The 24,296-nt window shown below is 31.0% G+C and overlaps 2 protein-coding genes across 4 annotated transcripts; both read left to right on the plus strand.

Moving 5' to 3' along the window:
• Positions 1-332: 332 nt before the first annotated feature.
• LOC142619363 (hypersensitive-induced response protein 1-like) lies at positions 333-4,238 on the plus strand. 2 transcript variants are annotated; one of them, XM_075792450.1, is made up of 6 exons: positions 333-560; positions 1,949-2,146; positions 2,498-2,618; positions 2,690-2,781; positions 2,876-2,972; positions 3,579-4,238. In XM_075792450.1, the coding sequence occupies exons 2-6, from the start codon at positions 1,958-1,960 to the stop codon at positions 3,938-3,940; spliced, it is 861 nt and encodes a 286-aa protein (XP_075648565.1). In that variant the 5' UTR covers positions 333-560; positions 1,949-1,957; the 3' UTR covers positions 3,941-4,238. The 2 variants fall into 2 exon arrangements, with proteins under 2 accessions (XP_075648565.1, XP_075648571.1); XM_075792456.1 differs by lacking the exon at positions 333-560 and adding an exon at positions 702-725.
• A 13,986-nt stretch (positions 4,239-18,224) lies between these two features.
• Positions 18,225-22,266, plus strand: LOC142621985 (hypersensitive-induced response protein 1-like). Of its 2 annotated transcripts, XM_075795386.1 has the most exons (6): positions 18,225-18,364; positions 19,628-19,838; positions 20,713-20,833; positions 20,942-21,033; positions 21,120-21,216; positions 21,649-22,266. In XM_075795386.1, exons 2-6 carry the CDS (start codon positions 19,650-19,652, stop codon positions 22,008-22,010), a joined length of 861 nt encoding a protein of 286 aa, XP_075651501.1. In that variant the 5' UTR covers positions 18,225-18,364; positions 19,628-19,649; the 3' UTR covers positions 22,011-22,266. The 2 variants fall into 2 exon arrangements, with proteins under 2 accessions (XP_075651501.1, XP_075651502.1); XM_075795387.1 differs by lacking the exon at positions 18,225-18,364 and having other exon boundaries at positions 19,531-19,838.
• Positions 22,267-24,296: the final 2,030 nt, after the last annotated feature.

Genomic DNA, 24,296 nt, shown 5'->3' on the forward strand with positions numbered 1-24,296 from the left:
TTTAAGAATGTAAGAACTTTAACTAAGAATTACTAAAATTAATTTACGCGTAAACATAGCGGTAAGAACCCAAAATTAAAAAGAAAACAAGCTAATTCTTGTTACATAATCACTTAAGTTTACTTCAAATTATAAGTAAAAACACAATTGTAGTTAAAATAATAGTGTAATGAAAACGTGTTCCGTGGTTCATGTGTCCAGTACACACGGTGTTTAACTATCACCAATAGTGAAAAACCAAAAACAAAACAAATAAACAAAAGAAATTACCACTTCTCAAAGTGGTGGTCCCTACCGAAACAAATATTAACCCAAAATAGGATGAACCCCCCGAGTGAAAACGAACGAAAGCGAGAGAAGAAAACAGAGAACGGTTTTTCAATTCTCTCTCTCTCTGTGTCTATCTCTGTGTGAGCTCAGCTCCTATATATATATATATATCCAGAATTGAGAATCGTAAAAATTGAGAGTGACACATCAAAATTCACAGCTCTTGTGAATATATATATATATATCTCTCTGTGTCATCTTCATTGTTCCTTTCCTGTTTTCTCTTTAAGGTATATATATGTCTCTCTCTTCAATTCTATTTCATTTTCGTGTTTGGTTGCTGAGAAAATATTTGAAAAGGAAAAAATGTCGTCAAATTTCATTGCTCTGTTACTTTTTAAATTTATTTTGGTTATCTCTCTCTGTGATTTTCCTTTTGTCGTTTTCGCTGCAAGGTATGTTCGTACGTTGACACTTGGCTTCTCTTCAATTTTGTTTCTTTTTCGTGTTTGGTGGCTGAGAAAATTTTAGGATAATCTTAGAGAAAACTCAGAATAGTCACTTCATTTTTTGCTTCTATTATTATTATTATTACTATTATGAGCATGTGTAATTGGTTTCTGTTTGGTTAGTGAGAAAAGAAGAGGGAGAGAAAAATAAACGAAACTGAGTAGGAGTTTCCTGTTTTGTTTTTGTGTGTGTTTTGTGTTTTTTGGATAGGAAGTTGTTATTATTATGTATGCTTGAGGTTGTGATAGGCTTGGATTTGGTTATTTATTGTTTTCCTACACTTTCTTCGGTGCCAAACAAAGTTTTAGGGTTTGAATAATGGAGTTTTTTAGTTTGAAATCAGAGGAAATAGGTGTATTTAACCTGAAACTAAACTGAAGTAGTTCATTTTTTGTGTGTATTTATTGTTTGGTGGCTGAGAAAGGAGAGGAAAAGAAATGAAAGCTGAACCGAGGTCTTATGTGAACTTTTGCTATTTGTTTTCAGAGAATGAAAATTTTAAAAGTCTCTTTAGAGTTATAGTTGTGTTAAGGTACTGAAAGTGAGTGGCGTTTTTCTTTGCTATTTAAGAAATAAAGTTTTGATTTGATTTTGTAGATGTTAGTACACTAACTGTTTGGTTGCTGAGAAAACAGTGGTATAGAAAAGATAAGAAAATAAAATTTTGAGTTTTATAGTATGTGTTGTTGTTTTGTATTCAATTATTGAGAATAGTAAACTTTTTAAAGCCAATTAGATATTGGTTGCTTACGTTTCAAGTTTTGGTTACTTCCTTTTCTCTTTCCTTTAATCAATCAGATGCTTAAAGCCTGAAGAGTGCTTTTTTTTACCCAAAAAGAAAAAGGTGAAAAGGAAAAGTATAAATAAATATTTCTTTGTACCCATTGTTAAAGTTGTCATCTAGTTGGTGGAATCTGATTAGTTTCTTTGTACCCATTGTTATGATAGCCAACAGACTATGCATTCCTTATCTAATTTGAAGGAAGAGTATAACTAAAAATTTCATCTGAAGCTAAGACTTAAGTAAATATGAGATAAGATTAGGTTTTCGACATCCCAGAAAGTTAGAAAAGTTTTGTTGATTACTTCTATGGTCAAAGAGTGTGAGATTGGATTAGTGTTCTTTTGGTTTATGAATTTTAACTTTTTCCATTAATCTTACTTGCAGAATTTAAGTATGGGTCAAGCATTCGGTTGTCTTCAGGTGGACCAATCAAATGTGATTATCAGGGAACATTTTGGAAAGTTCGATGAAGTGCTGGAGCCAGGATGTCACTGCCTGCCTTGGTGTCTTGGATACCAGGTGGCTGGTGGACTCTCATTGCGTGTGCAACAACTTGATGTTCGATGTGAAACAAAAACGAAGGTGTTCATCTTCTTTACTTTCAATTTCCTAAATGATGTGATTTGAATCCCATACATGTTGTCAGTTGTATATTTTGTTCTTTATAGCCTTTGATCAAATCTAAGTTTCATCTTCTATACGGGACTGTGAAATTGAAAAATACGAAATGGGAAGTAATAGTTTTTGTCCAAATTCGGAACTATTTTGTCCAAATGGGAATTTAGTTGATGTCTCTCTCTCATCTTATTCTTCATTTTCAATAAAAGTTTGTAACTTCTAGAAAAGGGGACATATAATATGTACATTATTTTAATTTTGAGTAATTTAATCTAGTTCATTGTGATCAGTTGGGCAATTATGTTTACTTTTCAGGACAATGTCTTTGTCACTGTGGTTGCATCTATTCAATATCGTGCTGTGGCTGACAAAGCATCTGATGCTTTCTATAGGCTCACCAATACCAGGGAGCAGATCCAATCCTATGTGTTTGATGGTCCGTAAGACTCTCTAGTGCTTCAGTACTTTCATTTTCACTTGCACAGCTAATATGTTTTATTTCTTCAGTTATCAGGGCAAGTGTGCCAAAATTGAACTTGGATGCTGTCTTTGAGCAGAAGAATGACATAGCAAAAGCTGTGGAAGACGAGCTGGAAAAGGTAAGTTAATCTTCTATTCTTAAAATAGAGGGATTGGATTGTTGTGGCTAAGATGTTTTCAGAACTCACAACAGCTTTCTTTTATACTTTACAGGCCATGTCCACTTATGGGTATGAAATCGTCCAAACACTAATTGTGGATATTGAGCCTGATCCCCATGTGAAAAGAGCAATGAATGAGATAAATGCAGGTAACATATGTTTCAATTACTTGCACCACTATAAAGGATAAAAGTTATTGTATTTCTATACATCTCCTTTCTTGGACTTTTTTGTTTTTCCACGATTACAAGCATGGATATGTATGACAGGTGCATTCTCACACTGGCATGTTTGCTTGCAAATTTTTTTTTTCCATTATTACTTTATAATATCACCCTTGAAGTTCATTTTTATCACTGAAAACACCCTTGACTAAGGTAGTTTGCTTTATAATTTGATCATGTATAGTATTTTGGAAAATTGTTAAGTTGCTTTCTAATGATAGAAGGAGAAAACTTAGAGTTCCTTAGGTATTGTACCTTAAATTTCCCAATTAAATACAACCATGTGAATGTATTGACTAATGCATCACAAAGTTGTCATCTTTCTCCAAGGAAAAGTGTTAAATTGCAAAACCTGAAGTACAATACTCAAGGAATTATACTTAAGTGTTACCCATGATAAAATACTCTTGGATTCCAAATAATTTGGAATTCTCTCTCTTTTTTTCTTTTCTTTTTTGGTTATAGATCCTTGTGTTTAATTATGGTAGTAGCTTAATCCTTGTGTAATGCATTTTGCTATTGTTACAACAGCTGCTAGAATGAGGGTGGCAGCAAATGACAAGGCAGAGGCAGACAAAATCTTGCAGATCAAGAAAGCTGAGGGAGAAGCAGAATCAAAGTACTTGTCAGGGCTTGGTATAGCTCGCCAGCGCCAGGCCATTGTTGATGGGCTGAGGGACAGTGTACTTGCCTTCTCTGAGAATGTGCCTGGAACAACTGCCAAGGATGTCATGGACATGGTGCTGGTTACCCAATACTTTGACACAATGAAGGAGATCGGGGCATCCTCAAAGTCCTCATCTGTGTTCATCCCACATGGGCCAGGAGCAGTCAGAGACGTTGCTTCACAGATCCGAGAGGGTCTTCTTCAAGCTCAGTCTCTCAAGAGTTGAAGACAAATATAAGCTTGGCTTGGGATTTTGCCTACGAACTCCATATCAACAAATATGAGCTTGGCTTGTGATTTTATACCTACGAAGTGTACACTAATATAACTTTGATGGGTTAACTTGATGCGTGTTTTGCTAGATTTGTATTTTACTCCTGCTTATAGCAAAACCTTTTATAATGCTTATGTTTTAAATTTGTCCTCTTTGATAACACATCATTGAGGAGGTGGTGTGTAATTATGTTAATGGTTGAAGGATATTGTTGGTTTCTACCATTTAAATTGTAGCTTTCTTACTTTAAGTCTCATTGCAAAATGGTTTAGTCTTATCATTTACATACAAGGGTGACAAATGTTCATAGGTGAAGTGCCATTTGCAGTTGGCATACTACCCCATATGTTTACCTTGTATTTCCCTTATAGACTTGTTTGGAGGCTTATCGACTACACATCTCAAAGTGGTGGATGTGTGGTTGGAGATATTCTTTCTTGACATTGGAACCAATCTTTTGGCATGGATTTTGTTGTTTGTGTATACGTATATTATCGTTCTCCAATTGGTATTAATAATTATTACCACTTAACGAAGGGATAGGAAAGGCATGGTTCTTTAAATGAGAATCTGATTTGGTGCTGACATATTTTCATCCTTTCAATCTTAACGAAGGGATAAGAAAGGCATGTGAGAAGTATTGTGGACTTTTGCTAGAAGCAATGTGCTAGTCTATGTCACATGACAAAAAATAGAAGTTACTTTATATAAAATGTGAGGACGGCTATTGTTTCTCTCTTCCCTTATTTATATCTTCGATCATAACACCCATGTATAAATTGATTATTTTTTTCTTTAGTTTTTATTTACTAGCTTGTTTTCATTCATTTTTCTTTTGCTGTATAAAAATGTAATTCTCTTTATAAAGAATAACGAATACAATAGATAAGTTTCAATCCATATAGTGTGAGTCATCTTTCTCTTTTGTTATTGGCAAGAATTATCTGGTTAAATTGTCTTTTGCTTTAATGGAAAATTCCTATTGTTTATTTACTTGTTTCAGTCACACAAAATATTCTTTTAAGTAGATTGGAAAAATCTGTTACTAAGTGACCTAACCTTCTAATTGTAAATTGTAAATTCTCTATTTCTTGCCATTATTTCATGGTATAGATAAATTATGGACTTTAGCATTGTCACAATCCTTTTAGATATGTTTACCAAAAAAAAAAATCCTTTTAGATAAATCAACGAACCTCGCCATCAATATTATACTAGTAGAATTATAAATAAATAAATAAATAAAACCTTAAGGTTGCCTTGACCTCCTAAAAGGAAAAAAAAAAAAAAAGGCTCTTCAAATAAAAGATTTAGGGTTCGAACCCAGTCTACACAAAAAAATAATTAATGTCTGGATTTAGTAGTAAAGAGTAATCATTATAGAGTAGTTGCCATAGTTTGAAATTCTATTGAATTTATCAGATAAGAATGGAATAGTAGCTAAAGATTAGAAGAGAAAAACATTTTCTTATGAGACTGACCTCTTTTATTAGTTTGTAAGGACTATCTGCGAGCGAACCCCACGCCACTGGATATTAGAGGCAAGAAGATATTTTGAAAGACAAATAACAGTGAAAGAGACGTTTTTAGAGGTTCATTTCCAACCACATTTGCAAGTGACATACGCATAATCCATCTAAACAGTCACTTTTAGTTTTATATTGGACTTGGTTTTAGATAAAATAAAATAAAATAAAATGTGATATAAGAGATACAAAAATTTTCATAATGTTTTATATAACTTATTAAGGTTTTTTATTAATATAAACTTGTTTAGGTAGTAATTTGTATTGGACTAGTATCATTTTTACATGGAATTATTACCAATACAATTTTAATTACACACTACTCACAGTAAGCTCTGTCACCTTGGACCCATCCAAAGAATCCGCTACCAAGTCCCTTTTCCCTTTTTCCTTAAAATTATTTTTCATGACAAAAGAATGCAACCTCTTAGTACACAACTTATTTTATATACATTTCCACACCTTATGCTTCCCTTATAGACTTGTTTGGAGGCATATTAACTACACATCTCAAAGTGGTGGATGTGTGGTTGGAGACGTTCTTTCTTGACATTGGAATTTGGAACCAATCTTTTAGCATGGTTTTTGTTGTGTTTGAGTATGAGTATATTTTCTTATGAGACTGACCTCTTTTGTTTGTTTATAAGGACTATCTGTGAGTGAACCTCACGCCATTGGAAATTAGAGGCAAGAAGATATTTTGAAAGACAAATAATAGTGAAAAAGAAGTTTTTGGAGGTTCACTTCCCTCTACATTTGCAAGTGACATATGCATGATCCGTCCAAACAGTCACATAAAAATAAAATAAAATAAAGTGATATAAGAGAAAAAAAATTTCATAATTTTTATACAACTTATTAAGATTTTTTTGATAATATAAATTTGTTAAGGAAGTAATTTGTGATTGAAGTAGTATCATTTTTACATGAAATTATTACTAATACAATTTTTATTACACACTACTCACTTACTCAGTACTCACATTAAGTTCTGTCACCTTGAACCATCCAAAGAATCATCTTTCAATAACACTAATCGCCTTTCTAGATTTGGGCTCTTTTATAGAATAACACTTTTTTAAAAATAAATATTAGCACACAACTTATTTTATATACATTTTCACACCCTACCAAGCCGACAAATTAGAATAAGTGAAGTAAAAATGACAATATAAATAGGCCTGTGTTCCAACCAATCACAACTTATCACCTTTGTAAATAACAAAAAAAAAAAAAATTATGAAATATTATATTGTCTGTCAAGGTTGTTTTTGTGGCATTGCTACACGTTAAGCTTTGATTGGCTTGGCTTTTAGACTTAGGTTCAAGTTGGGGAAGTCAAGCACACTACTCATATTAACATGGAGAGTGAAAAAGGCTAATGGTGCGCAGTGGAATTACACCTAAGTTTTTTTTTTTTTTTTAGAGAGTTTCAACTTATGATGTCCGCTCCTGATGATAGTTCTTTATCATCAGATTATAACTCTTTATCATTAGACCAAGACACTAATCAGTTTTGGTGTAGGCAGTAATTAAATTCCAAATCTCTTATACAACCATCAAAGAATTACATTTAAGTTAGCAAACCTTCAAAAGAGAAAGGAGGAATTTCCAACCAAGCACAACGATGTATATTTTCTCATCACGAAATTAAGTAAATAGAAGTGAATTGGTGAGGAGAAAGAGAATTCTTGTTTGTACTTCCATACATAAAGAAAATTGATTTTAGTATCTACGGAATGTATTGGATATAAACTTTGTTTTTGTTTAATCTATATATATAATAATAGGTGAAGTTAAGAGAAACTCAAATTAGAATTTCAAATTAGAGTTCCAATTTTGTGTCATGTGTCCTAAATTATTTATTCTTAAAGAGTTTTATTTCTTAATTTTAGAATCAAATGTGGGATCATATTATAAATATTTATCAAAGTGAGTTATTAAGTATAAACACCAGAGAGTCTAGAATAAGTGAGTTATACAACCATCAGAGAATTACACTTAAGTTAGCAAACCTTCAAAAGAGAAAGAAGAGGAATTTCCAACCAAGCACAACGATGTATATTTTCTCATCACGAAATTAAGTAAATAGAAGCGAATTGGTGAGGAGAAAGAGAATTCTTGTTTGTACTTCCATACATAAAGAAAATTGATTTTAGTATCTACGGAATGTATTGGATATTTGTTTCTGCTTAATCTATATATATAATAATAGGTGAAGTTAAGAGAAACTCAAATTAGAATTCCAAATTAGAGTTCCAATTTTGTGTCATGTGTCCTAACTTATTTATTCTTAAAGAGTTTTATTTCTTAATTTTAGAATCAAATGTGGGATTATATCATAAATATTTATCAAAGTGAATTATTAAGTATAAAAACTAGAGAGTCTAGAATAAATGAATCGTAAAAAAAAAGTGTTTCACAATAATTTTTTTTTAAAATATGGACAATTTACATTTTATACCTAATTATATCCTAACAAAAATTTTAAAAGAGTTAAGAAAATATAAAAAATGACTATCAAAAGTATTTAAATTATATATAAGAATTATATTATGCATTTTATTGTATATCTTTAAATATATCCACGCATACGCATAGGGTTACAAGCTAATTGAAACTAAAAAGAAATCATTCTTTAACACAAACAATCTATTCAACCATTCTTAAAACACTACTCAAATAATTTCAAACAATCTCTCCTACCAATAAAAGAGGAATGGCTATACAGCCTATACTCAATCATCTATTTTTAAAAAAAAAATTAATTAAGCATTTCATTTTCAACCCAGTAAATTAGAGATTGTTAGTTAGATAAATATGAAATAGGTGGCTTATGCAAATCAAATTGAATTATGTTAGGTTAGATTTTATCAAGAGTTAATTGCTCTAGGCTTCGGCATGGATTTCAAAAGTAAATCAATATTTTTTCGATGTTTTCTCTTGCATAGTACATGCAAGTCAACAAGACCCAGACCGTGAAATAACTGTGAGTGAAATTCCGCTTTTTTATTTCTTAAAAAATTGAAAATGATGGTATTCCATACCATCAGTCATGGCTTTTGACAATCATTGCACAGTTTAATTGTAATTTGGATACGCACTTAACAAATTACTTGGATTAGTATTAAGTTTATGGAAAATTTTGAATGTCTTAAAAGAACACCCTACGAATTTAGCTGTCACATTCCGAACAACACGTGGATTCAAAACTCAGAAGTATATTAAATTTTTTTTCCACGTTTCTATGACATTGATCACAATTAATAGTAGCAAAAAATAAACTAAATGCAATTGAAACTAAAAAGAAATCCTTCTTTGACACAAACAATCTGTTCAACCATTCTTAGAACACTGCCCAAATGATTCCAAACAATCTCTCTTTCTCCTACCATTATAAGAGGAATAGCTATACTAAATCATCCTCTTTTTTTTTTTTTAAATTAACTTTAAAAAAATTAACTAAGCATTTCATTTTCAACCCATTAGAGAAACAACACCCATTTTTTAAATTAACTGCTATTTTTCTTTAAGTGTCTCAAAAATAAGAAAAGTATGACCAGATCCTCACAAATTACTTAAAATTTCTTAAAACAAGAAGAGCTCAACCAAACCCATCCGCAATTTATAAAAAAATTTGAAAAACTAGGAGAACTAAATAATGGTAAATAAATCAATTTAAACCAAAACAACTAAAACAAAATAAAAAATAAAAATCAAAGATGCTTATATTGCTCCATACATAAAATAATTTGATTCTAACACATTTTAATGGATCTTTTTCTTTTGGACATTTGGTACTTCGCAAAATTTTCACCCCATGAGCAATGAAGACCATGTGTATACAATATTAGATATTGATGTCTCCAATTCAATTATATGAATGTTGAATTCTTCTCACGTATGTCAAGATTCTAACATATTATAAGTCTATGTAACTGTGTAAAATTAGAAATAATTACCACCGCACACCCATTGATTTCATGAATACTATTATTGTTAGTCACACTTAATTTATGAGGTTTTCTACTAAAACTAAATTCAACTAAATACATTGGGGGTAAAATTTCTCTAATTCATGCAACCAAAAAATATCACCAGATCATAGTGTAATTGTCACCTACAAACATGTTGGTTCCTAGGTGTCTTTCTTGTATTATTTATGTTTTATATATCAATTAGCTATAAAAACTTCTAGAATTTCATGATACAACAATAGAAAAAATAATGTCATAGTGATGTAATAATATCACAATTTAACTTCCAAATTTTAATTGAACTAAAAGTAGCCAAAATAGATCCTTACCAGTTATACGCATCATACAGAAAACCAAAAATATAAATTGGCACATAATATGAAAAAATAAGCCTAAATAAATTACAATGCCACATAAGTAAAACCGTATACATAAAATCTAAACAAAATATTTAAGACGAACATAATATTTTGAAAATTAACATATCTCTTAGAAAGAAAAACAAAGATATTGTGAGAAAATTATGTAAGTTTAATTTTTAAGTCCAATGGAAATGGAGATTTATACTGGACAAATGTGGAGACAAATAATATTTGCTCAATTAATTGAATTCGACTCTTGCAATTCTGCATTGAAATTAGTCTTATGCAGAAAATTGAAAAGTTTTTTTGATACTTACATTTCCCATGACTTTTTAGATCCATCTGTATCAATTCAAAGCATGTAAAGTTTTAAATTTATATAAATTATTTGAATTTTATTCCTACATTTCTCATGACTTTTTAAATCTATCTGTATCAATTCAAAGCATGTAAAGTTATAGATGTATACAAATTCTTTGAATTTTATTAATACATTGAAATAAATGCATTTGTCATTACTTAATAGGTTGGCATAAATGCTAAATTTAGATGAGGTGGAAGCTAAATGAGAAGAATGTCATACAATGTGCCACTTGACAAAACCTCATGTTTTCCCACATGAGGTCTCTGCTTTTATATATATACTAGTTAAAGGCCCGTGCGTTTCACGGTTTTATGATAAAATTTATAGAATATATGTAAAAATAATTATTATATTTTAATAATTATTATAACAAAATAAATAATTCTTATTAGTTGTGTTATAATATTATTTTTAGTTACATGTATCAAACTATTTGCATATGAATTTTGCATTAAATGAATCTACATATGATTACAAACCTTTCTTAGGATATGGTTGAAATCTTTTATAAAATACTTGAAAAAAGTCAAGAAGAAAATTAGATTGAATTAAAAAAAAAAATAGAACCAAATAGATTGTAAAGTTGCATATGAGTCTATGATGGCTTTAAAATAAAATTTTAAAAAATAGCTATCATTTCAACTTTGATTTTACTATTTTAGTCAAATAAGTTTAATCAAATAAATTCGATAATTGCAAAAGAGAAAAACCCTATTTTATAGTGATGGCTCAAGAGTAAAAATAATCAATGCACAAAAAAATTGATATTGGACGAATGATGACTTTTTAAAGATTATGAAAATTCAGGAATTAAAGTTCCAAAATTTTGCAATTAAAAGCCAAAAAAAAAGATTAATGAAAATTTGTTGGGAATAAAAAATTATACTAATAATTAGCAAAAAATATTAATTAATGTTGCAAACCAATACATAATACTATGCATACTTTACATAAATAAGTATTAAGTGATAATGTTCAAAATATAAATATAAAAAAAGAAAAGAAAAAGGGATCAACATGAATAAATCCAATTTGAAAAAATAAATTTCATTTTTTTAAAAAAAATTATATAAAAATACTATTAACTTAATAGTGGTGTATTTAAATGATCCCAAAAAAAAAATAATAATAAAGCATATACTTTTGTGCCTAATCATATCTAGCAAATAATAAAGCATTCAAAATATTGAAAGGAAATTTAAATTCATGTATGCTTGCATGAGATACGTACTTGTCCACCATTGCTAAAAAAAAAAAACACAAAAACAAAGAAGAGAAATACATACCTGTAATACTTTGGATAGTAGGTTTGATATAAACTTTTACTACGGATTTCATAGACATCAAATTGCCTAAGTAATAAGAAGAAACAAAGAAGAGTTAGATTTCTAAACAACACAGAAATTATAAAAGAATGAGAATTATTAATAATAGTGGGGGGAAAAAAGAAGAAGAAATTGTTATGCCTAAGAATATAAAAGAATACACTAGAAAAACATAATATATATAGAAAATTTTCAATCGTAAGAAAGTTAGATTTCTAATCACTCTAGGAATTATAAGAGAAGAAGAGTTAATTTAGGATATATGTTTTATCCACAAAATAAAAATGTCATATAGATTGAATGAAAAAAAAAATATTGACAACAATGACATGAACATAAGTAATAATAAAAGAAAAAATAAAAAGAAGTAAATAATAATAAAAAATAAAAACTATTTTGATAATATAATTAAATTTAATAACAAATAAAATGAAAAAAGAATTAATTCAAAAGTTAAGATTAAAAAATAAACTGTACTTGTAAACTTAAAAGAAATTTAATTTTTATTTCTTATTTTGATATTTAAATAATTTGTTTTAGTATTGATTTTATTCAAATGGTTATAAGTTATATCAACTCTATACCTGCATATGTATCCATATGTAACATTCTAAATTAATAATAAATAAAAACATAATACTCTAACTTAATGTAACATTCTAACTTACTAATATATAAATATAGCACCCTAACTTAAAGTAATTTTTGTAATTATATTGTGTTTTAGCCTTTAAGAACACATATATTCTTTTTTTTTTATCATAAAAAAACACAAATATTAATATTACACATGAAAAAATAATGAATTCAATAATTGAAACGGTTGAAAACAAAATTAAGCCAAAACCTCAATTCATTAATGAAAAAATATCCAAAATTTTGAGCTTAAAAAAAAAAAAAAAAAACTGAGTTAAGTAAAGATAGACTTACATAAAAATTTGGACGGATGGATTCTCTTATATCCAATTTCATGCTTGACAGCAAATTTTGCTTTTAATTAAAGAATATAGATTACATGGAACAAAGCACAAAAAAAAAAGCCATAACAAATTAAATCGATTATAAAATATTAATGTAAGCAACAAATAATCATGTAATAAGAAATTAAAAAAATACAAATATATTGCTTGCTCTATTGACTTCTAAAAAAACATTAAAATATGTGATCAAACATAGAATTTCAGCCTATGTATAAAACTTGTTAATAAAAATCATATTATATATAATAAAAAGGCAACAAATATGCAAAATCTATTCAATTTAATGAAAAAAGAAATTACCTGCAAGGTTGTAGGTAGGGCAGAGAGGAGAAACCAAGAATATAGCAAATAATTGTAAAGTACATAGTAGAAATAATGAAATACCAAAAAATTTTGTGTGTGTATATAGTGAGAATTTTAGGTTGTGAAGAAGAAGATATGAACAAAAAGAAGTAGTTTAGGTGAGACTCAAATACTTTTTTTTTTTTTATTAATTTTATTATTAGGAAAAAGATGACATAAGATGCAAATTTATCCACCAAAAAAAATATAATCCATTTAGAATTTTAAAGTTATCTAAAGAAGAAGAAGAAGAAGAAGAAGTAAAGATCAATGTAACTTATTTTTTAAAGTTATCTAAAGATGATTTATTTACAATTTTAAAAAAAAATTTCAGGCACCTAATCTGAAATTTTTTAGATAAAAAGGTGTAATAAATACTCACATTCTCTAGACTCTAGTTTCAAACTCAATTCTTGAACTTTCTTCTCAGCAGCTTCATTTACCCGAGATTCGAAGGCCTTCTTCTCCTCATTTCGCGTTTCTAGTTCCCTTTTCAGTTTGTCAGCCTGTATAAAATATGACAGATCATATAGCAGCCATGGTTTTCAACAGTGTAAATTGTTTGCTTGCCAATATCTTACCTGCTTCTCTAATTCACCTGCACGTGCATGAGCCTCTCCGATCCGCTACTCAACATCTATCGTTCCTTTTTTCTGAAAAAAAAAAAAAATATATACAATAAGTAATAACATAGAAATCTTGTTGACACAGATTTAAGTTATTGGTTTTGGGAAGTCCAATGCTAATGCCTCACCTGGAGGGAAGCATCCTCACTCTGCAACGACGCGATGCTAGCGCTATCTAACTTTTCTTGAATGACTTTTTCCTTCGCCGCTATAATCTCTTCCTTTGATTTCAATTCTTTGGATTTCTCAACAACATGGGACTCTACAATAAATTTTTTTTTTTTTTTTGTTTACGTTAAAATTTATACCAAAAAAAAAAATTCTTACGTGAAGCAGTATTTTTTTTTTAGAGATGAAAATGAATTAGAGTCTTGATTTTTTGAATTAGAGATAAGAATGAATTAGAGTCCTGATTAATCTAATATTAATTTGTAATTTTGTTTAGACATGAATTAGAGTCTTGGTAGTATACTATTCATTTTTAGTTCTTTAAAAATCTAAAAATTTAGTAAAATTTTTGCAATTTGATGAAGTCACGTGGCGCACGTCTAAGCTCAATTTTTATTATATATAATAATATGATAAATATTGACTAGTCTCACACAATGAAGATTTTTTTATAAGAAATTTTATCTTTACAGTTCATGTATTGTTCTCATTAGGTAGGATTATATTTGAGAATTAGTCATATTACTTGACATTAAAAGAGAAGAAATCTGAATTATTATGATGGATATAGTTCATTCCATAGTTTTTTTCCCTATATATCTGAATGGATTTGATTTTTGATTCTTTAATTGATGACCTTAGACTTCTCCGACTGATGTAATTGCAATTAAAAAAAAAAAAATTCTTTAGTTATAGCTGTTTGTAATTTTCAGTATCGTATCGTTTAAACCGAGAAGTTGTTCATTGTTTGACTATTTGTTTATTTTGTCATTATTAGCAAATTATAATTTTGTAATTCATTTTTTCCTATTTAATATCAAACATATCCGCTAATATTGAGTTAAAAACAAGGCACATCATATTACGATAAACATAGACTGTGCTCGGTCTTTACCATGTTATTGTCTATTCTTTTTTTAATTTTTATTTTTGGTCCTAACTTATTCTAAATAAAATAAAATAAATAAAGACAAAGACCGTTGATAACTAGAGGTACAACATCTGGAAAAAAGATACTATTGACTTTTTTGGACATAAAAATGAATGTGTAGTGATGCTTGAAATTTCCTAGCATCTACCCTTATTAATCCAAAGTTCCAAACAAGAATAAGTAACATTATGAATTTTTAAATTACAACTTTAATTTAAATTTCATCTTAAAATTTCCTATTCAAACACAGCATTAGTTATACCTATGTGTAAAATCCAATACCATTTAACCTAAAAGAACATTCACAGCCATTACCATTTAACAAGGCACATTATTTTTTACTGAAAAATTCACTTGCGGTAGGCCCAAGTGAGGTGTCATTTGAGTAAGGATACGAATTTCTCCATTGAAAATTTGATACATATAGTAAAATTGTATAATTTTAGGGAAATTTATATTTTACCATCCTAAACTATACCACATATTATACTTTGCACCATAAACTATTCGAATGCACATTTTGTATCATAAACTTTGACATTTGTTACACTTTGCATCCAAAAGTTAGTTTTACTGCTATGTTAGACAGAAATAAATAGCATGTGATTTGCACGTGATTTTTACTTAAATGACGCATGGTTTAAAGACAAAAACACCTTCTTCCCAATAAATTAAAAACAAAATCTCTCTCACATGCATAGCATATCATCTTCCCCAAATAAAAAATTTGTCTAACCCTAAATCCCCAAACAGCTCTCATGTATGCGTGTCCAGCAGCTCCTCTTCTCCTCTCACAGGTTCTAGGTACTAAACCACCATGGCGCAACATTTTATGAGTGAGAAAAGGTATCTACTCTTGTAGTCTAACACAACTATGGAATTAGAGGACGTACAAACCTATATTATTAAAAAAAATGTTATCTTCTTTCTTTTTAAAATATACATTGAAGTATTGATGAAGCTTTGAACCAATAAGGTATCAGCTTTCCTCTTCAAAGTCAAAAAGAATGTCTCGTACTCAAAAATTTCAATACGTTAAAAGGTTGATCACAATGTGAACTGCTTGTACCATCACAAGACTTGTCCTTAGGCAATTGCTGAATCCGCCATTGTTGTATTCGGTGCTGCAACAGATTTTTGATTTGAGGGAGGAGGAGATGCAACACGTGAGAGAGTTTTTGTTTTTAATTGATTGAGAAGAGGGTATTTTTGTCTTTAAACTATGTGCCACCTAAACAAAAATCATGTGCAAGTCATGTGCTTTCAATTTCTATCTAACATAATAGTAAAACTAACTTTTAGGGTGCAAAGTGTAACAAATCTCAAAGTTTAGGGTGCCGAATGTGCATTCAAATATTTAGGGTGCAAAGTGTAATTTAGGGTATAGTTTAGGGTGGTAAAATGTAATATTCCCATAATTTCAATCATTAATAATGCATATAACTAGTAAATGATTCAAAGAGAAGAAACAAAATAAATAAATAAAAAAGAAAACAACATCATAATAAGAACGAAACTACGGTTACCAGTTGAGCTAACTAGAACCTACCAATTTTATCTTTTCTAACGTACCAATTTTTTTATTTTTTATTTTTATTTTTTAAGAATGAGTAAATTTAATGTCATTATTTGTTTGAGATTAATTGGGAACCTAAAAACAAGGTGCTCTATCTTTATCTTATTTCTATTGTTTATTCATTAACTTCATTATTTATTTTGGTCGTAACTTGCTTGTTACTCAATGTAGCATAAAGAAGCCCTGCCCCATATGACCCTTTTTTGGGTTTGATAATCAGCATATGCTGATTATTTTGGTCCTATAGCCCTATTGACAACTATAGATACAATCAGCATATGCTTATCCTAATCCTAAAATGATCCTATTGACTTTGGACAAAAAACATGTGGGAAGTAGGAAGTCAAGCACTCATGTTTGAAGTTTAAATTTTTTTTTAGCATATATTTATTTTATTTTATTTATTTATTGATACAAGATAGAATTTTTACTCTAGCCTAATTTAAGTATATATGTGTGTGAAATTTCCTTTTGGAGACTTGAATCCTGGCCCTGGCCCCTGCCCCCCACACCCCACAAGCATATATTTATTTTTAATACAACTAGAATGGATGAGTGGGTTCCCACTCCCAATCTCAACTGATGAAATTTTTATCCTTAAACAATAAAATTTGGAATATAATACATGCCGAAATTAATTAATGTTTTAATCCAATGATAAAAATAATTAATAGGAAACATACGTTATAAAATCAAATTATAATGCATTTATAATATAAATGTATAGTATATACTAGTAATAATCTCTTAATGATTAAGAGAAAATATTAATAGGTTTTATTTCCAAAAAAAAAAACAAAAAACCAAAATGACATTAATTAGTTTATTTTTTCGTATAAGGGAGGTTGAACCAAATTCCTATTCAAAGATATTTTATTAATTGGAATTTACCATATCTTAGAGAGTAATCATACCACTTGATAATTTCCACCAAAATGAATATGATAGAAATATGAGGCGTGAGATGTGCTGGCTACAATGAGGTCAAAGTCAAACAAGATAGGATGGGTTTAGATTATCTTTCTTAGGAGAGATATTTTCAAAAGCATCTGATGTATGAAGCAATATTTGTCTCACTAAAATTTGGGTTCCGCAAGAGATAACTTCTCATTTCTTACACCTACATTCCAACACTTCAAAAGTCTATGAATTTTTTTTTCTTTAATTTTCCCTTTCAGCCTATTAATTAATCAATATATTCAGAATCTCATTAGCACTAAAAGTAATTTTATATTAGGAGAAATTATACTCTACTACCCTAAATTATATCTCATATTACGCTTTACATCTCGATGTTAAGTTTGTTAAAAATAAAAGATAAATTACATTTTACTACCCTAAACGATACTCCTTATAACACTTTGTATCTAAACTTTGAATTTTCATCTAAGTTAACAGCAAACTAAATGACAGGGTGCAAAGTGTAACAGAAATCATAGTTTAGGGTGCAAAACGTGTATTTGAAAAATTTATGGTATAAAGTGTAATATGAGATATAGTTTAAGGTGGTAAAGTGATCTAAGTTTGATTCTACATCAAAACCAATTGATGTCTTGACTTAATAATAAAAACTCAATCATTACCAAAGTTGAAAATTATGACATAGTTCAATGATTGAATATTTTCTTTATAAGAGAAAAAAAGAGATAATTCGATAAGGATATAGCATCAATTTATATATTACATGGTTGAATTGAATTGTGGTTAGCAGAGATAAGGGTATAACATCGATTTATATATGACATGGTTGAATTTAATTATGGTTAGGAGAGAGAATATCTTTTATATTGGAATTACCAACGCAGAAAAATGTTTTGAGAGTTTAATTGAGAATGGTACCCCATCTAAAATATTGTATTCAAGGTTTGCCCATTCTTAAAATCTCTTTGACCTGGTGGGTTGATCCGAACCCATTATAGAAAGTAGAAACGGGTCGGTGTGGTGATTGATGTTGTCGACTTGTCGCTGACTCTCTCATTGGTTGGAATTGGAACTTAGAACCAAAGTGTAAAACACCAAACTAACCAAAATTCCTTCTAAAGTGTAAACTATCCTGGGAAGTTGACAGCTTTGTTTGTTGTATCACGGAGTAATCTTTTTGGTTCTCTCTCTCTCTCTCTCTCTCTATAAATATCCTAATACTCAGTAGTAGTAATCCCTATAACTCACTCTCTCTCTACCTACCTTTGCAACTTTTTGGTATGTCTATCTCTCTCTCTCTCTCTCTCTCTCTGTGTTTGTGGGTGTGCCTGTGTCACTTGAATAAGATTCTTGTTCTAAACACTAAACTGTGGAAAAATTAGTTCATACACCTTGGTTTTTTAAACTTAAATATCCTACATGGTTATTGATTTTTCAATTGTCTGATATATAATTCTGAGAAGGAATATAGTGCCAGAAAGAAAATAAATTGAATTTGAAGCCATACATAACTAACTTGTAACCATCTTTCTGTTTTGCATCTGGGTTCTTTATTATCTTCTATAATCTATATTTTTTATTATTGGTATCCTGAGTTTCATAAAATCAAAATGTGTTGGATTTAGAAACATCACCTAAATTTTATAGGATTTTTAATGGTATAAAATCCTACATATATATTTTATGAAAAGATGCTTCAGTATTATTGTTTCAGGCAGTTGACTTTATTGATTCAATGGCCTTATCAGTATTATAACGTACCTATGTTCTTGAAATATGCTTTGGTGCTGAATATTATTGGAAGAAACTATTGCATGCTTAACCAGTCTAATTTATATCAACTTCGCCCGAAGAATGAGGGAGTATTGAGTTCTTCTAAAAGCTGGACAGAGTATAACACCAAAGGGTTGGTTTAGTAGTTTTTACTTTTTAGGCCTCATGTAATCTGAGGTTCTGAGTTCAAGTCTAGCCAACATCTTGGGGCCACCATCAAGGGATTCTTCAATATAATTACTTGGTGTTTGTGGGATGGGAGGCCTACTCTCACCCAGGGATTAATGAGGTTGTATACTTTTCAAGTTCCATCTCTTTTATAAGTTTCTACAAGTTGTTGATTATGCTTAAATTAGTCTTTTGAAATTACAATCTTCACATTGAGATCAACCTTCTTTGTTTGTGGCTACTGTCTAATAAATGGGAATATGGGGTACTTCCACACTAACTTAGGGATTGACTATGCTGAGCTATAATATAGCTTATTAGAGTAGTTCTTTAAATTACATGTGTGCCAATTTCTCATAAGTTGGTGATAACCAAACCAATATCAAGCTATTTCTTAGTGTCATTTAGATGGCAGAAAAAGCAATGTCATAAATGACTCCAAAGATCAATCTACTTGAAACAACTAAGGATGTAAACCATACAATATTTCAATATAGTTCAGATATTAAGATAGATGAATTCCTTTCAATTTCCTAATCCCTTTTACTGTAGGTCACATGGGATATTGTTTCCCTTTTTGCTTCTTTTTTCCTATTTCAGTGAGGAGCATTAAAAGTTAGATATGGGTAACCTATTTTGTTGTGTGAAAATCAACCAATCCACAGTTGCTGTAAGGGAGAGATTTGGAAAGTATGATGATATACTTGAGCCAGGATGCCGTTGTGTACCTTGGGTTACTGGAAGTAAGCTTGCTGGCCTTGTCTCACTTCGGTTGCAGCAGTTGGATGTTCGCTGTGAGACAAAGACAAAGGTTTGTTTCATAATTGTACACAATTTTTTTCTAAAGAAATTTCTTTACCTCTCAGTCCAAACTCCAAAATAATATATTGCTTATGCCCTGTTTTGCCAGTACATGGTAATGGGATATACCATTAATGAAAGGAGGGGAACAACTTTAAAGTCCTACAATTATCATCTGAATAGTTCTCACTTTGTGATTTGCATGGTAACATAGGTAGTTTTTCATTTCAAAGCTTTGAGGTCCCATCTAAATAATTTGCCTTGTCTCTGGGGTTCTGACTTGAACCATTTAACTTATTTGTAATTTGAGACTCTTGAATGCAACACTGTTGAGATATGAGGCCAACCTGATCAATTTTTCTGCCTAAGGTTGAAGCAATTTTCTATTTGTCTAATTAGTTGGTGGTTCAAGGAGTTTCAAAGCTATTTCTTGGCCCAACTAAGAAGGTCCTGCAAGAAACATCAATCTATGAACAAATCGAATACAATCTTCTGAAAACTAATGTCAGTGACCTTAAAAAATCATGGTTAATGTTTCACTTGACCATAAACCTTAAGTTTATGGCTAAGCTCATTGAATGATGTAGACATTAATATTTTCAACAAACATATATCACTTTCCAACCAAGTCAATAGTCAAGAGAAGACATTTCTTGTTTAAAAAAAGAGGAAATCACACTCTTTAAAGAAAGTTGTATTGAAGTAAAAGAATGAATGGCCATATCAGTATCAAGTTAGGAATAGCTTCAATGGATAATGTCTTCATAAATGGTGTCTTAAATAATAGAAAGGATAATATTTACATCAAATCTAACTGGATAATATATATGATCAATAAACCTTTATTTATTTATTTTTTATTTTTTTTTATCTTTCTTTTGCAGGACAATGTATTTGTTAATGTTGTTGCATCTGTTCAATACCGTGTTCTGGCTAATAAGGCTTATGATGCTTTCTACAAACTCAGTAATCCTAGAACCCAAATCCAAGCCTATGTATTTGATGGTATGATCCCAAAATGTCCTAAACTAATCATATAATCCTATCATATTTTGCTGTCCACCAGTGCATCAAGTACTTCAGGGACTTGACCTTTTTTTTCCCAATTATCAGTGATCAGAGGTGCAGTTCCAAAGCTAGAGTTAGATGATGTCTTTGAGCAAAAAAATGGCATTGCGAAAGCTGTTGAGGATGAGCTTGAAAAGGTCAGAAGCTAAGTCAAGAAGCAGTTGCACAATCTCTTGTAGTCCATGTACACTTGACTAACAAATTACTTTGAAATGATCCACAGGCTATGTCTGCTTACGGATATGAGATTGTTCAGACGCTCATTGTTGATATAGAACCAGATGAGCACGTGAAGCGATCCATGAATGAAATTAATGCTGGTGATATATCCATAGCATTTTCCATTTTCAATACTATAGGAAGGCTAAAGCCTTCCACTCTAAAAATTCCTTGTGCTATTGCTTTAGATGATTTCATTGAATAATCTAATTGTAAAAAAGCTCATGAGTTTAAGATTTTTCTATCCATACACAAATGTGCATGATGAGAGTGTCATTGTGACTGGTGAGTGATTGCTCAGAAGCATTATGTACTCAAAATATGCATCCCTGGACTAGTGGTTGTGGCTGCAATTTTTTTATTTAAAAAAACATCTAACTGCAAACAAGATCCTCACCACATATCTCATCATTCACTATTCGTTAACCTATCCATGATTCTATATAACCTTTATGTTTCTATGCTTCAATAGTTTGTTTTTAAGGCCTCATTGTACAACGCCAAGGTCCTTATGAATCACCACCTATTTGCAGCTGCAAGGATGAGGTTAGCAACTAACGAGAAAGCAGAAGCAGAGAAAATTATACAGATTAAGCGAGCAGAGGGTGAGGCCGAATCCAAGTATCTCTCAGGAGTGGGAATTGCCCGGCAACGCCAGGCAATTGTGGATGGTCTTAGAGAGAGTGTCATCGGCTTCTCAGTCAATGTGCCAGGGACTACGGCTAAGGATGTATTGGACATGGTCCTTATCACACAGTACTTTGACACCATGAAGGAAATTGGTGCTTCCTCTAAATCCTCAGCAGTGTTCATCCCACATGGACCAGGTACCGTGCATGACGTTGCCACACAGATTCGAGATGGGCTGCTTCAGGCCTCTCACCAACAATCATAAAAGTCTCATGGAGGTTTTCCTCAGGGATCTGAAGCAGATATTGTGTGTAAGTGTGCTCTCTTCAGCGCTTTCTAGTCTGTAGTTGGTTGTGTGTTTAAACTTTAAAGCATTATTCAGGAGTTTGCTTTGTTGGTAATGCAAATTTGAAATTTCACAAATCTAAGCTTGTAAATAGAAGTTCTATGTTATTCCGTTATCTGATGTATATTAACTGATTATGCTAAGAAATATACATGGTGGAGCGATTTTAGAAGTAGCCAGCAGCATTCTTAATTCTGAAGATTTGATTTTTTACTTCTAAAACAAGAAGTTGCAGGGTGAAGGATAGGGTGAAATGATGCAACTGCTTCGTTTCTCTGCAACCAGGAAATGCACCAATAGTTATAGAGGCAGAGAACCTTTCAGCAGGTTGGGGTAGTTAATCCCAACCCATCCCAAATTCCCAATTTTCTGAGGAAAAACAACCAAAATCGCACCTAAATGGTCCTACCTTACAGAGAAATATTGAACGGCAACCAATGAATGGGCTCAGCAGTTTTTATTCTGCTTGGCCCAGGACCCAGGTTGGGATGCATATTCCAGATCCTCGGAGTTCCAATCTAGAGTTTGGTTGTTTGCCCTTAAATGAACTCGTATTAAACCGTTATATGCTGCATCATTGGAGAGTAAAAGGCTATAATTTGAATTGAAACCATCGTCACCCTTATATCTCATTTATGACATCCTCTGGGGGCTACTAGCAATTTCATAAACCAAATCAAAACCCCGGGCTTGAGGTCACTTTAGACGTTAAGTAGCTGAATTAATGACTTGGTAAAGGATGTGCTCATACAAGAATTGACAGAGGACAAGGTAATTTATATAAAATAAACAAAGGAATTCATAGGGTGTACTCTTAATTGGGGCTTCTCTCACTGAACTGCATTAGCCACAGCTAAATGTCAGAAAACCAACTAAAAATATACTTTAGAATCCCCATCAGACTGTATCGAAAAAAGAATCCCCATCAGACCTTATTGAAAATATTGGTACTAGTCCTCATTGTACTTGATTTTTCGATCCTAACCACGATATCAATAAAACGTATGCATAAATTGTTCACAAAGTCGCAACATATATAACACAGCCTAAAGGGATTCAACCCCAGCCCTGAATCAAAGGGATCTGTAGCAAACCGATAACTCACTATAATGGCATCAACCAAACAATTAGGATAATGCCAAATATTCAACCAAACTGAACCAGAAAAACCAATTACAAGACAAGAGGCAGGCCATAGCACCTAGAACATTAGAGCAGCAGTGGGAAAAGGTGTATCAAGATTTCATGACAACCTCTCTAATTGTCTATTGCCCCTACCTCAACAGCCCCACCCAAATTAGGATTTCACGTCTTGAAATTTGAAATCTAGCTAGCATAGAGAGAGCACAATAGGATTTTCAGAATTCCAGCAGGAATGGATGACTATTGACTAGGAATCTAAGAGCTTGTTTGGATGGGATGAAAACGGAATGATATCACTCAATTTTCATGATCTATCATCCAAACTGAGTGGGACCAATGGGACCCACAAATGAGCATCTGTTTGGAGGAGTTTTGAGTGACTGTTTTCATGATTTAATGACTCAAAAAAATGAATGTGAGTGATGAAAAATGAAAACAAGTTTAAGCTGTTTTCAAAACTTGAAAACTGAAATTCAGTGGCAAGTCCGTAAATAAGATGAGATTGTGGAGTCCATGACTTATGTGTTGTCAAGTCAGACCCACTCATCACCAACGGCATTTTCTCCTTCTTTCTTCTTCTTCAAACCCACTCCAAGGCTTTTTTTTCCCTCATCTTCTTCTTTATTTTTCTTTCTTCTTCAGACCCACTCCAACGTTTTGTTTTTTTTCTTTTTTTCTTCAGACCCACTCCAACGTTCTTTTTTGTTGTTGTTGTTGTTGTTGTTCTTCTTTTTCTTTCTTCTTTAGGCCCACTCCACCATTTTCATACATGCATAAATTCATACCCAGAAACAAAAACCCACACCTCATTTTTGTGATTTTGGTTTTTGATCTAAGGATTCTTGGGTTTGGATTTTCTATGTTTATGGGTTTTTTGGTGGAGGTTGTGATTGTGTTGAGGGCTATTGAAGAATAGAAGCTTCGAACTTTGCTGAAAGACAGGTCTGCGATCTAGATGAGGAGATGGGTCTCTCTGTTTTCAGCAGATATGTATTGTGAAATTGAAAAAGGAAAGTGAAATTGAAAAAGGAAAGAAGATTAAAACGAAGAAGAGAACCTTGG

Source organism: Castanea sativa, chromosome 1, assembly GCF_040712315.1.
Source record: "Castanea sativa cultivar Marrone di Chiusa Pesio chromosome 1, ASM4071231v1".
NCBI classification, from domain to species: domain Eukaryota; kingdom Viridiplantae; phylum Streptophyta; class Magnoliopsida; order Fagales; family Fagaceae; genus Castanea; species Castanea sativa.

Bases quoted from the DNA above. Each gene is read 5' to 3' on its own strand.
- LOC142619363 (XM_075792450.1), top strand. From the start codon at position 1,958: ATGGGTCAAGCATTCGGTTGTCTTCAGGTGGACCAATCAAATGTGATT. The intron at 2,147-2,497 runs GTGTTCATCTTC...TTTACTTTTCAG, and splicing joins GATGTGAAACAAAAACGAAG to GACAATGTCTTTGTCACTGT. The intron at 2,973-3,578 runs GTAACATATGTT...TTGTTACAACAG, and splicing joins AATGAATGAGATAAATGCAG to CTGCTAGAATGAGGGTGGCA.
- LOC142621985 (XM_075795386.1), top strand. From the start codon at position 19,650: ATGGGTAACCTATTTTGTTGTGTGAAAATCAACCAATCCACAGTTGCT. The intron at 19,839-20,712 runs GTTTGTTTCATA...TTTCTTTTGCAG, and splicing joins GCTGTGAGACAAAGACAAAG to GACAATGTATTTGTTAATGT. The intron at 20,834-20,941 runs GTATGATCCCAA...CCCAATTATCAG, and splicing joins CCAAGCCTATGTATTTGATG to TGATCAGAGGTGCAGTTCCA.